A 14062-nucleotide genomic window follows, 5' to 3' on the forward strand; every position below is an offset into this window, starting at 1 on the left:
TGCGTTGAATCATGAACTATCTTCTGAAGTGGCACTTTGGGAACAATACTAAAGTATAGGATGAAACCCACATTTCTTGACATGGGATAACAAAGAGTCCTTCATGATCTGGCTCAGTCCATCTTTCAAGGCTTATCATTTCTTTCCAAACTCCCTGATGCCTTGTACTTCATCTTTGCCTACTGTATGTGAGCCTTGAATGTGCTGCTGCTTTGCTTGAAATGTCCTTACTCTTATTTTTAAAAACTCTTACTCTTAAAACAGCTCAAGTGCTGCCTCCTCCTTGAAGCCTTCCCAAAACAGTATTCTTTTTTTAAAATATATATTTTTATTGATTTCAGAGAGGAAGGGACAGGGAGAGAGAGATAGAAACATGAATGATGAGAGAGAATCATTGATTGGCTGCCTCCTGCACACCTCCCACTGGGGATTAAGTCCACAACCTGGGCATGTGCCCTGTTCAGGAATTGAACCATGACCTCCTGATTCATACGTCATTGCTCAACCACTGAGCCATGCCGGCCGGGTGCAAAATAGTATTCTTTTTAACATAATTGATCACCTCTTCCCTTGTGCCTACTTCTTATCCTATTTCATTTTTTAAAAATGTTTTAATTTATTGATTTCCAAGATGAAGAGAGAGGGAGAGACAGATAGAAACATCAATGATGAGAGAATCATTGATCGGCTGCCTCCTGCACGCCCCCTACTGAGGATCGAGCCCGAAACCTGGGCATGTGCCGTTGGCCGGAATCAAACCTGGGACCCTTTAGTCCGCAGGCCGATGCTCTATCCACTGAGCCAAACCGGCTAGGGCATCCTATTTCATTTTTATTGTAATACCTGTCACACAGTGCCTGGCACATAGTAAGACTTAATGTACTGTGATGATTTGTTTATGTGCTTGTTTCTAGTGATAAACTCTGATGTCTTTGAAAGCAGTAATTACGCCTTATTTATCTTAGTTGCCCAAGACACTTAATCAACACTCAGTTTTTGCCATGAAGGATGTATGTGTCAGATCTCCCAGTGTTTCAAAAATTCAGAAACCAAGATTTCAATATAAGGTTCATCCATTTTTAAAAAAATAAATGTTTTTATTGATTTGAGAGAGAGAGAGAGAGAGAGAGAGAGAGAGAGCGAGCGAGAGCACTGTCAGAGAGAAACATCCATCGGTTGCCTCCCACATTCACCCTGATCAGGGATCAAACATGCAACCTGGGTATGTGCCCTGATCAGGAATCGAACCGGCAACTTTTCGGTGCATGGGATGACGTTCAACCAAATGAGTCACACTGGCCAGGGCAAAAGTCCTCCCATTTTAAATGGTAGCCACAAAATCAGGTTTATTAAAAAACACTATGCAGGCCAGACAAAACATATCTCTGGGTGAAACATAGCTCACAGCCTACCAATTTTCAACCTCTTCCATTCTTTACATGTTTTTGTGGAAAAACTGGTTAGATAAGATTGATTCTTTACATGCATATTACAAAACTAACCAAGCCAAATAAAGTCTGTAAATTGAGAATGTTAAAAGAAAGGTAATTTAGTATGTGTGTACCTTCCTTGATCATTGTTCCATTATTGACATTGTAGGTTTCATAATAATAATACTTATGCCTTAAATATTTAATAAGTCTCACAAATTGAGATCGAGGGTGAAAATTGCCATGTACTCCTATACTGCCTAGTAAATGTTGAGTTGCATTGAAATTTGATCAGTATGATAATGGAAGGGTAATTGATCCTAAAATATTGTTGAATTGAAAATTGGTCAGTATGGTAATAATTTTAACGAAAATACCTTTTAAGTTAAAATTGTACAAATTTGGTTATAATTCTCTACTATAAAATGAGGACTTTAGAGGAAGTATTCAGGTGCTCCACTTATAAAATTATTTGATATTTTTTTGCTAATATGAACACTACCTATGGCTTTACTCAGTTTGTTTTTCATTTGGCTTAAAGTCTTGCTATATATATATCAGGCTGTACTCATGATAAATTACCCTTTTTTGAGTATTCCCAGGACCCAATATACAAAATTTATTTGGCTTAATTATTTTTATAACTAGTGGCCCGGTGCACAAAATTTGTGCACATGAAGAGGGAATTAGAGGAAATATTTTAATATTGCTATTTGCCCTTTTTCTATAATAGAAGTGTCAGAGATGAAAGAAAATTATCATGTCACCTGTCAAGCCGTGCCGGGTTGGGGATGCAGCTTCATGTCCCCTCGCCTCGTGGAACATGCAGCCCTGCCCACCCGTACCTACTGCACACGCAGCCTCCTGCTGATGGGTCATTACGGTGTGAGGGCATCACAATCATTTGCATATTAGCCTTTGATTATTATAGATATGTAAATAAAGAAACTAATCCAATCTTGTATAACTAGTATATATAGGGATTTTTATGGCTGCATGTTGAAGTCCCTGGACTGTGAAAGGGTGTAATTAGTTGCAGATTAATAACTTGATGTTCCTAGCCAAAGGATTTGGCAGTCTATCAGATTTTGGGGAGTATCTCCAAGAACATCCTCTCTTATATGACTTTAACATGTGGTTGTAAGGTACTTTTCTCTTCTTGAAATATTGTTTTGAATAAAATCAAGCAGAACTTGTTAAGTTTGCTTACACAAAGATATTGCTTCTTGTAATATGCAATGAGAAATTCAATCCTTGTAGGGGCCCATAGTTTAGAGATGCTTGCTAGTGCTTTCAATTACTTATTCCTTTCAAGGGTGTTTGAATTGCTGCCAGTTGTGGAAAATGGAACATGAGGGGGGAAGAATTTTTTTGTACCTGTAAGTTTTAAAATGTTGGATCTGTGTTTTTCTTCTCAAATGTATTCTTTATTATTTGTCATCGCAATCCTAAGGTAATGCTTTAGTTTCAAATTTTGAAGCAAAGAATCTGGTTAAACAGCCTAGAAGCCTTGTCAAACTCTAGATCAATCAGCTGTAACCAAGAAAGTATGTTAAACTGTCTTAGATTTGCAACTTTCCCTATGTCTGTAGCCTTTCTTTGGGAAGATGAAATTACTCATAGCTGGGCAGCCACCCTAAATTAACTAATAAGTTAATTTAATTTAATGACATTAAAAATCAAATTATGATGTGGAAATCACTTATTTTCTGGATAGTTAAGATTAATTTTCTTTCTTTAAGGCAATAGTTCTTGGCCTTTTTGGTATCCAAACACCCTTTTGAAAATATACTAAAACTTGTGGCCCAGTGCACAAAATTCGTGCATGGGTAGGGTTGTCCCTCAGCCTGGCCTGCACCCTCTCACAATCTGGGACTGCTGGCTCCTAACTTGGAGTGCCAGTGGGTCTTTCTTTATTTTTATTTATTTAATTTTTTTTTTAGGGCAAAAGTCTATGATTTTTAATTAAAACTGAAAAACTGTCAGGGACAGGAATGACAGAGGACCCATCCTAGGTGGATGGGATCCTGGGGGTGGGGAGTGGGGAACATTGTTGACAAAGTTGTCAGAATTCAAATGGGGTCTGTGGATTGAACTTTAATACCATTTGAATGGAGATTTCCTCACGTGATTGGGTGGAGAATTGTTATGCAGGAGTGTCTGCTTTTGGGGAATACACGGGAGTATCCGGGCATCCTGTCATGTGTAGAGCATGCTCTCAAACAGCTCAGAAAAAGACGGGGGAAATGGGCATATATGTGTATAAATGCACACACTCACTCACAGTCTAACCTTGCTATTTCCGACTCCACCTTTGTGCACCTGCCTACGTGCTAAGATCCGTAACTCCAGAATCAAGGCTTGCAGAGCTTCCTCGGCCATTGGGCCACAGCCAGGGTGCAGGAACCCTGCAGACAGACCCACGGGCACAGTCCCAGCTGAGGTCCAACAGGTGCCACTATTTTCTTGTTTCCGCTCCAGTATGTGAACTGGGGTCTGTTTCGCGATGGGTTCCATTGGAGCTTTGGCATTTCTGTGCTTCCTGGTGGCGTCTGGCTGTGTGGGATGGCCAAGCTGGTGCTCCAGTGGCTGCTGGTTCCCTGAGCCCGAGAAGACTGTGCGGTAAAATACGGAGAAAAGATCGCATCCTAAGCAAGTTCAGGCTGCCCCATTTTAACCTTAAGGAATCAACAGCACCCATCACATACGGTGTCCTTTCAACAGAAAGGTTTCTTATACATTGCCTTGGCCTCTTAATGATCCCTGGCCACAGTCTTTGAGCCATTTTATTTTCCATCTCCATCTTGCAACCATGAACACCATCTATAACACTGGTGATTAGAAAATTTCTATCTGTAGTTAATGAATGAGATTTGTATATCCAACTACTAACCTTTATAAAGCCTAAATTCTAATCCTTAATTTCAATTTATTTCTTCCTCTACTTTTTTACCCCAATAAATGGCAATTTTATTTTTTATTTTATTTTTTTATTGATTTCAGAGAGAGGAAGGAAGAGGGAGAGAGATAGAAACATCAATGAGCCTAAACCGGTTTGGCTTAGTGGATAGAGCGTCGGTCTGTGTACTGAAAGGTCCCAGGTTTGAGTCATTAGAGTGGCTTAAAAGATCCTGCAAGATCTAGCCCCTGTTATTTCTCTAACCTCAACTCCTTTTACTCTTGCCCTTGTTCATGTCCTCCGGTCACATTGGCCTTCTTGCTGTTCCTTAGACATGCCAAGCCATGTTTCCACCTCAGGTTTTTGTCCTTGCTTTGCCTCTGCCTGGGGCATTTTTTTCTTCTGGTGTTATTTGCATAGCTAGCACCTTACTTCCTTCAGCTCTTTGCCCAAATGTCAAATTTTCAATGAGGCTTTTCCTGCCCACCCTTAAAAAAATTAAAAGGTCCTCCGCTTATACCTCCTGTCTTACTATTTTGCTTTATTTTTTTCTCTCCATAGATATCAGAACTTAGCCTATATATTTAACTTATTTTTTAGTCCTCTGTATTTTTTAGTTCTCCCCCCTCACTTCCCCCATTAGGCTCTATGAATACAGAGATTTTTTATCTTGTTAATTGTTAAAATTCCCAGTGCCTATTAAATTATAGCAACAGTAAGACCTCACTTAATGTTGTCAATAGGTTCTTAGAACTGTGATGAAAGAATGTATAATGAAACCAATTTTTCCATAGGCTAATGGATATAAACAAGAATTAAGTTTCTGTGGTGTCTCATCAATGTTCTAACAGAATGACATTATTTGAGGACCTGCTGTATCAATTAAAATGAATTGAATGAATGAGTTAATGAACAAAATGGTCAGGGCCTTGGATAATTGGTTTCCTCTTTGTCCTTCTAGATTTATCTTCTACTGTCCTGTGCCTCTTGCTACATTCCACATGCTGATCTTTTCTTAGTTCTATTTTATACAATGCTCCCTCCTGCTTCAGAACTTTTAGATGCTTTATTTCCTCTTCTTGAAATACTCTTTCTTGCCCTGCCACCTTCTTTTCCTTCTGTAGTTGGTGTCTACTACTCATCCTTTAGATGTCAATTCAAAAGTTCTTGTTTCAAAGAAGCTCTGTATTAAGACTCCCTACTGTATGCTCTCTCAGTCATACAGTCTATTTGATCTTCCATCTTTCCAACTAAACTGAAACCTGCACAAAAGTAGGGACCTTGAGTGTACTGCTTGCCACTGTATGTGTCTGAATAGTGAATCCGCAATTAGTTCTTATTGAATGTTCCCTTCTAGCTCTAATGTTCTGCCTTAAGGAAGTGGTAGGTCATCCTATCTAATAAAAGGGTAATATGCAAATTAACCATCACTCCGTCACAAAGGTGGCGGCGCCCAGTCCTCTCAGCCCCACCAGAGTCCCCCAGTCCCGGGGGGATGGCCGCTGAGAGCGGGCAGTGCGAGCAGCCTGGTGGAATGCTTGCTTCGTCGCTGCGCCCGGCTCGGGCTGGCCCCCAGGAACCGGAGTGGACAGGGACGGGGGCCGGCCCGCAGCCTCCGTGGCCGAGTGCAGGCCCGGAGAGGAGACAGCGGGCTTGCCTCCTGCGGAAGCAGCGCGGCTCCTTCCCGCCTCCCGCGGAATTGGCGCAGGTCCCTCCCGGCTCCCCTGGAGACAGCGCGGCTCCCTCCCGCCTCCCGTGGAGGCAGCACGGCTCCCTCCCGCCTCCCGCGGGATGAATGTGGGTCCCTCCCGCCTCCCGTGGAGGCAGCACGGCTCCCTCCCGCCTCCCGTAGAAGCAGTGCAGCTCCCGGCGGTGCGCTGCGGTTCCCACCGGCTCCCGAGGAAGCGGCGGGCGGCCTGCTGTGCGCGATATTGTGCGATGGGCTACTAGTTTCTGAATTATTAGGAATGCTGGGCTATCAGGAAACTTCATAGTATTAAACTAAATATGATTGATAGTTAAGTATTATAACAGCATTATTGGTCAAATATGGGTTAGATATGAACTTTGTATTTCTCAGTTGACATTCCGTGAGAAGATACGAATATAGATAAAATATGGCTCAAGAATTCTGGTTTAACATAAATGGAGAAGCATGTGCATATTGATTGATATTCTTGTTGGTGTGTAGGGCATGTGAAAACACAGTACATTTTGCTACTTTATTTGATTTCAGAAAAAGGTAAAAGACTAGCTAGTAACTCTTGTTAGCCAGTAAATTTTGTATATCGTTTCACTTTTGTAAAGTAATTGCTGTGAAATTAGCAATTTTATATATTTTGGGGTTTCTTTAAGCATTATATAAAGTAATGTATATGAAAGTACTTTAAAATGTGTGAAATTTATTATTGTTATTACTGTTATTATCATTTAGTTGTGACATTAGGAAAATAAGTTACTCATTATGTTTACTCATGCAATAAGTGGGGATAAAAGTAGTATTTACCCTAATGGGTAATTTTGGGAATTAGATGAGGTAGTAGTGCATGCCTGCAAAGAGCCTGGTATACAGTAAACCCGAGTCTCACATAGAGAACACCATCATCGTTTGCTAAATAGAGTTGCATAATTTCCTACCTCAGAGACATTTTAGAACAAAATATCCTATGTAATAAAAATCCTAATATACAAATGGACCGAACGGCGGAAGACTGGTCGCTATGACACGAACTGACCACCAGGGGGAAGATGCTTAATGCAGGAGCTGCCCCCTGGTGGTCAGTGCGCTCCCACAGAGGGAGCACCGCTCAGCCGGAAGCCGGGTACATGGCTGGTGAGTGCAGTGGTGGTGGCAGGAGCCTTTCCCACCTCTGCTGCAGGTGGGCGCTAAGGAGCGAGGGGTCCCAGACTGCGAGAGCCTTGGACTGCAAGAGGGATTGGGCGGTAAGGAGCGAGGGGGTCTCAGACTGCGAGAGGGCACAGGCTGGGCTGAGGGGAACCCCCCCCTCCAGTGCACGACTGTTGTGCACTGGGCCTCTAGTGTGTACTATGATTTATTCCTAGAATGATCTGGGTCAGTTTCTAAAGCTGGGAAGCACTGGATGATTCTAAAAGGAGTGCCATCCCTGGCTGGGGAGCTCAGTTGGTTAGAGTATGGCCCTGAAACACTAAACTTTATGTAACTTTTTTAAAGTGATCACCCTGTCAGGGCATATAAGAATTAACCAATTAATGCATAAATAAGTAGAACAACAAATTGATGTTTCTTTCTCTTCCTCTCTTTCTACCTCCCTCCCTTCCTTTCTTTCCCTAAAATTAATCAATCAATAAAAATAAAAGGAGTGCTAACGTGGACTTACTTGTACTCACTTGCTCTGAGCACTAGTGCTGGGGCAGCAGCTCAAAAGCACCAGGGACATTCTAGCTTTATCCTCTACCTACAGAAGTGCTGCCAGAGACCATTGTTTCTTTGCTGAGCCCTCCCCTCACAGAGCCAGCAGAGGGGAGCCATATTTGAGTCTCCATCAATCTGGCTAACAATGTTCGCCCCACCCCATCCAACTTCTGGCCCACCCAAGTTGTTTCCAGTGGATTTTCCATACAAACGGCCTGTCTTATAAATTACAGCATAGAGAATATAGTCAATAATCCTATCTAATAAAGAGTGAATATGCAAATTGACCATCACGCCATAACAAGATGGCCGCGCTCACAGTGGAGACAGGGATTCCGTAACACAAGATGGCTGCGCCCACAGCAGAGGCCGAGTTCCCGAAACGAGCCTTAACGAGCATTCAACAGGGACCTGAGGCTGCATGGTGCTGGGCTGGGGCAGGGGACCTGAGGCTGTGCCCCCTGCCTGGTGGGGCTTGACAGGGGACCTCAGGCCACGCCCCCTGCCCTGGTGCCAGGTTGCGGACCTTAGGCCGCGCCCCTGCCTGGCAGGGCTTGATGGGAGACCTCAGGCTGCACCCTCCACCTGGCAGGTCTTGACGGGGGACCTCAGGCCGTACCTCCCACTCCAGTGGGTCTTGATGGGGTCTGGATCTAGCCCAATGGGGGTGGGCCGGCTGGGTCTGGATCTCGCGCGATTTCGAGGCACACGTGGGTGGGCGGGGACTTGACTCTGGGTCCCGTGGTGAGCCCCAGACTCTGACAGGAGGAAGGTTTTCATATACATTTTACTGATTTTCTTTCATCTCTGACACTTCTATTATAGAGAAAGGGTAAGTAGCAATATTAAAATATTTCCTCTAATTAATCAATCCCCTTTTAATGTGCACAAATTTCATGCACCGGGTCACTGGTTTTTTAACCTTTTGCACTCGGATGTCGAGTGTGACTCGACACGGTTAGCATTAGAATAAAGGAATCGAGAAAAAAAGCAAGCGAGTGCAAAGGGTTAATAACTATGTATGGTGTCAGATGGGTACTAGATTTATCAGGGTGATCACTTTATAAGTTGTATAAATGTCTAGTCACTGGGTTGCACATCTGAAACTATTATAATATTGTATATCAACTGTAATTGAAAATAAAAAAATATTTAAAAAATAAATTAGAAAAAAAGAAAATGAACGGTGGCAACTACTGCTGCTGTTCCTACTTCTAAAGAGTCCGATTTTTCCTAACCTTCCTTGTAGGTTGGTTAGTGGAATAGGAATATTCCCTCTTGTGATGTAGTGTATAGCAAAGTGAACAAAATGTGATATGCACTGCCTTTCATAGTGCCTGGGAAACAATGGATACTCAGTAAATACTCATAGATTTGCAAGACAGGGAGAACCACAGTTTGATTACATATGGGTATATGATTTAAATGTATGACAAAAATACTAGGTTTTCTGTAATAGAGCTACGGACAACAGAGATGAAAACAAAAAATAAAACTATGTTGAAAAACATGGATTAAAGTAGAGCTTGTCACTGCAATTTTGGGTTTCTTAGTGCTGCTATTACATTTTAAATGCTCTGTATATTTGCAAGAATGACTCTACCATAACGGATGCTAAAATAAATGTCAATATATATTCTCTTTCAGATTTACTAAAAATTTATCTCCTGACAAGATAAATCTAAGTACCCTTAAAGGAGAAGGTGAACTGAAGAATTTGGAGTTGGATGAAGAGGTGCTCCAGAATATGTTGGATTTGCCAACATGGCTTGCTATCAACAAAGTTTTTTGTAATAAAGCATCTATTAGGGTGAGATTTTGATATGTGTGAAAAGCATTTTCTTTTTTTATTTCATCCCTATATTTTAAAATAAGTATTTTGCTTTAGATAATTCTATAAAGAAGCATTTTTATTAACATGGTTTAAAAAGACAAATACCTTTGTCTAAATCAGGGGTGGGGAACTTTTTCTGCCAAGGGCCATTTAGATATGTATAACATCATTCGAGGGTCATACAAAATGATCAAAAATTAGCCTGCTATATTTGGTCAAACATTTAGTTAACTCACCCCTAATGCCTTGGCAGGGCCAGACGAAATGATTTTGCATGCTTTACTCAGCCCATCAGCCAGATGTTCCCCACGCCCTAGTCTAAATAATTACATGAATATGTGCCTTATGAATTTAGTCATATACTAACATATTAATTACTAAATTATAGATTTTAATTTTTAAAACATTTAATGTTATTAACATTAAATAAAATTATTGGGAATTTATTAGTAAAATATTCAAAGATTTTTTTATAAGATTTGTTGTCAAATGTGACAGTTTAAATTTGTGATAAGTAAACACTTTATTTTATTTTTTTAAAATATATTTTATTGATTTTTTTTTACAGAGAGGAAGGGAGAGGGATAGAGTTAGAAACATCGATGAGAGAGAAACATCGATCAGCTGCCTCCTGCACACCCCTTACTGGGGATGTGCCTGCAACCAAGGTACATGCCCTTGACCGGAATCGAACCTGGGACCCTTGAGTCCGCAGGCCAACGCTCTATCCACTGAGCCAAACCGGTTTCGGCAGTAAACACTTTATTTTAAATGAAGACATAAGGACTGATAAGTTTCTTAATCTGTATATTTTTATTTGAAGTTTAATCTCTTTTTCTCACTTGTTTATTATTTTGAGGATTTTAAAGTTGTCTTTTGTTATTATTACTACTAATTTAAACTTATTTCTACTTGCTTTGACACTAATGTCATATCACTTCTAGTTCTTAAAGAGTAGGCCTAGTTTTCAAGTCTGCTCAGTGGAAATAGTGAATGCTAATTTGTTTCATAAAATTAAAATTGGGCACCAAGGAGAAAATAGTAGGAAAAAAGTTAGTCTCCTTTAATTTTTTGTTCTAACCTCCTTAAACCCAAATATCTCCAATGACTTGGTATTTTAGTGCAAGTTATGTTTGAATAATATTTATTTGATATTGCCTACATTTTATAGCAATGGCCTCACTTCTGTATTTGTCTTGAATATCTATAAAAAGATTGGTCAGAATTGTAGAATATAAAATATTGTTAAGTGAACAAAATACTGATTATGCTTTTCTGGGAAGTCTTAACTAAATTATGAAATTAAAATGTGTTTTAAGGGTTGGGAAAAGAAGATATTTAAGACAACCTGAAATTTTTATTTAAAATGATGATTAAACATATGAGTAGTCTTTTATATAATACTAGTGCCCTGGTGCATGGATTCGTGCACATTGGAAGGAAATTAATTAGAAGGTGGCCATCAGGGCAGGACTGGGCAAGATGGCCTGACACGCCCTGGAGCCAACCTCCAGCCGGCCACACCTGGGATGGCCACATGGCTTGAAGGTCGTCTGCAGAGTGAGTGGGGTCCCTCCGGCAGGTGGGGTCCCTGGGCCTGGCCTGCAGGGATTGGGCTGAAACTGGCTTTCTGACATCCCCCAAAGAGTCCTGGATTGCGAGAGGGTGATTCTCCAGTGACACACCCTGGAATTGTGCTCCCTCCTCTCTAGTTCTGGGGTGTGTCACCGGAGAATTGCCGCTGCCAAGTCACCACAGTTTGGCAGCTCCTGTGTTGAGCGTCTGCCCCCTGGTGGTCAGTGCGCGTCATACCTATCTGCCAGTCCGGTAGTCGCTTAATCTTTTATATATATATAGATTAGGGGTCCAGTGCACAAATTTGTGCACCTTGAAAGGAACTGTGGGCCGCGAGGCTATGGTGGGCATGGGGCGGGTCTTGGCCTATCTGCCACGGCCCCCCCAGTCCCATGTTTGCCGGCAGCCCCGCTCCTGCCACCGCTTCCACACGCTGATGGTGCCGGCCCCACTCGCACCCGCTGTAGGTGCAGAGCGATTGGGGCCGGTGCCAGCAGTGGGTGCCAGCAGTGGGTGCGAGCAGGGCTGGCACAGTCAGCAGGTGTGAGCAGCAACTGCTACCCCTCAGGAGCAGGGGGAGGTGGAGAAGCCTTGATGGGTGATCGGGGCCGGCAGCCACCACTCGTACCCGCTGATGGCGCCGAGCGATGGGGGCCGGTGCCGAGCACCAGCAGTGGGTGTGAGCGGAGGCTCTGGTGCCAGCAGTGGGTGCAAGCGGGGCCAGCGCCGGCGGCAGGTGCAAGCACCAGGCAGGACTGTGGCGCGCAGGAGCAAAGAATTTTCCGTAACCACCAGAGGCTTGCCCCGATGACAGCGACTGGCGCCCCACCTTGGTCTGGCGCCCCTGCTCACCTGCTCCACCATCCCACCACAGCTGATGCCTGTCATGTTCCGCGCACGTTCCCTGGTGGTCATCACACGTCATAGTGACCGGTTATTCGGTTGTTCAGTTGTTCGGCTGTTCGGTCTGTTTGCATATTAGCCTTTTATTATATAGGATAGACACGTCTAATTTTAAGAGTATGAATGAATTGCTTATTTTATTTTGCAATTTAAGAAAGAAGTCATCTGATACAATTTGGTATATCTGTCACTATATTAAGAAAGAAACTGTGTTGGTTACTGTTTTACATCTTTTTAATGATTCATTTTAAAGAGAGAAACTTCTTTTTTTCAGATCCCATGGACAAAACTGAAAACACATCCCATCTGTTTGGTGAGTTCTGAATTGCTTCAGAAATAAACATTTATCTAAGCGTGTAGCTTTTAATATTAACACATTCTAGGATTAGAAATTGCACTTGTATAAAATATGATTTTCTCAGCAGTATATGGCTACTTCTTATTGTTTTTCACTTAGGCTCCTGTAAAACACACAATTTTCCCACCATATAGTAAGTGCCTTGAGAAAGGACTGAGTACATTGTCTTCTGTTTTGATACTTGTCTCTTTAGGCCTTAGAGTGGCACTTAAAATGACTCTTTTCACTTAATATTTACTTAGCTCATAAAGAAATGAAAGAAGATATAGTTTTAAATATTTTTATAATATACATAAAATAAAATGCCTAATTGCTTACAGTTTTAATGCATTTCTATTAGTCCTTAGATAAAGTAATAATGGAAATGAGTACATGTGAAGAACCACGAAACCCTAATGGCCCATCACCAATTGCAACTGCTTCAGGACAGAGGTAAGCTAATATTTCCATTAATCTGTATGACTGGCAAAGGGAATTCTTTCCAAGAGTCATCTCTATTTTTTTTCCTTGTTGATTTGTTGTTCCATTGGTTGAATCATTGGTTGATTTATGCATTCATTGTTTTGTGTTTTCTTTTTCACTTTATTTTTACCTATAATCATCTCTATTATTTGTAGTTAAGGGAACATAAACTAAAATCCACTAACCTCAGACAGTCTCTATTTCAGTCACCTTTCCCATCACACATTGTACAGTTTTAGTATACATTATACGTTACAAAAGTAGCAGAATTGAATTTAGCCTCTTTTACTAGTATTCATCTTATTTTTCTTGATATTTAAATAGTAATGATCAATCAAAGGCAGAGCAGTAGCAGAAAATGAAAGCAGAACAGCTTAGGCATTCTATAAATCAGATGGATATCATTTATTCTATGCATCAAAGGAGCTTTTATGATTCTTAAGAGTTAAATTGATGCCTAAAAAATTATAGACCTTTTGGATTATTATAAAATTCACTAAGTAAAGAATGCTTGCAAATTGGATTTAGATAAAAGCCTATGATTTTGTGACTTAGTTTTATCAGAAAAATTTTCATTTTACTCATTGGTTTTCAGTTGAGGCCAATTTTGCTCCCCAGGGGACATTTGAATTTTACAGTCTGAAGTTCCAGATCTGGATGAAGACATAGATTTAGGAATAATAGTCATATTGATTGATGACCATGGAAACAATATACTAGTTGGGCAAACTTTTACCTTTTCTCCAGCCAAAATATATTGATAGTTTATATTCTAGTTATACTGTACTACTTAACATTCTTATAAGCTCTGCTCTCCTACTTACCTGTGCCTTTGCTCACGCTTTCTCCATTCCAGGGTTTCCCTTCCTTCCCATCTCTCCCTTTGGAAACTTCATCTTTTTTCTCTGGATATATTTCTTCCTAGTTATAAGCAATTTCTTCCTCTACCAAATGTACTAATGATTCCCTTTTTAAAAAACAATTACAAATTGCCTCATGTTTTAGTTACTAGGGTGTTTTATTTCCTCCCCAAGTAACTTATGAGCCCTTATAATGCCATAACTATATTTTAGTTTTCCATATGTGCCAGTGTTGTTCATATAGTAGATGCTCAATAAGTATTTGCTGAATTAGAGAATGTGAACTTTTTTAACCTTATTCCGAAATTATGAAATTACATTTCACTGGCTCCTTCATCCTTCTTTGT

At 41.0% G+C, this 14062-nt stretch overlaps 1 protein-coding gene across 3 annotated transcripts in view; it reads left to right on the forward strand.

The window, feature by feature from the left end:
- The window catches only part of BLTP3B (bridge-like lipid transfer protein family member 3B), a 69055-nt gene that overhangs the window by 14600 nt on the left and 40393 nt on the right, over nucleotides 1–14062 (forward strand). For all 3 annotated transcript variants that reach the window (XM_079775859.1, XM_079775858.1, XM_079775860.1), the window contains 3 exons: nucleotides 9371–9533; nucleotides 12310–12348; nucleotides 12734–12825. In XM_079775859.1, the coding sequence (XP_079631985.1) occupies nucleotides 9471–9533; nucleotides 12310–12348; nucleotides 12734–12825 (194 nt within the window). In that variant the 5' untranslated portion in view covers nucleotides 9371–9470. The remainder of the gene's footprint in view (nucleotides 1–9370; nucleotides 9534–12309; nucleotides 12349–12733; nucleotides 12826–14062) is intronic.

This window comes from Cnephaeus nilssonii (genome assembly GCF_951640355.1).
Source record: "Cnephaeus nilssonii genome assembly, chromosome: 6".
Classification (NCBI taxonomy): Eukaryota; Metazoa; Chordata; class Mammalia; order Chiroptera; family Vespertilionidae; genus Cnephaeus; species Cnephaeus nilssonii.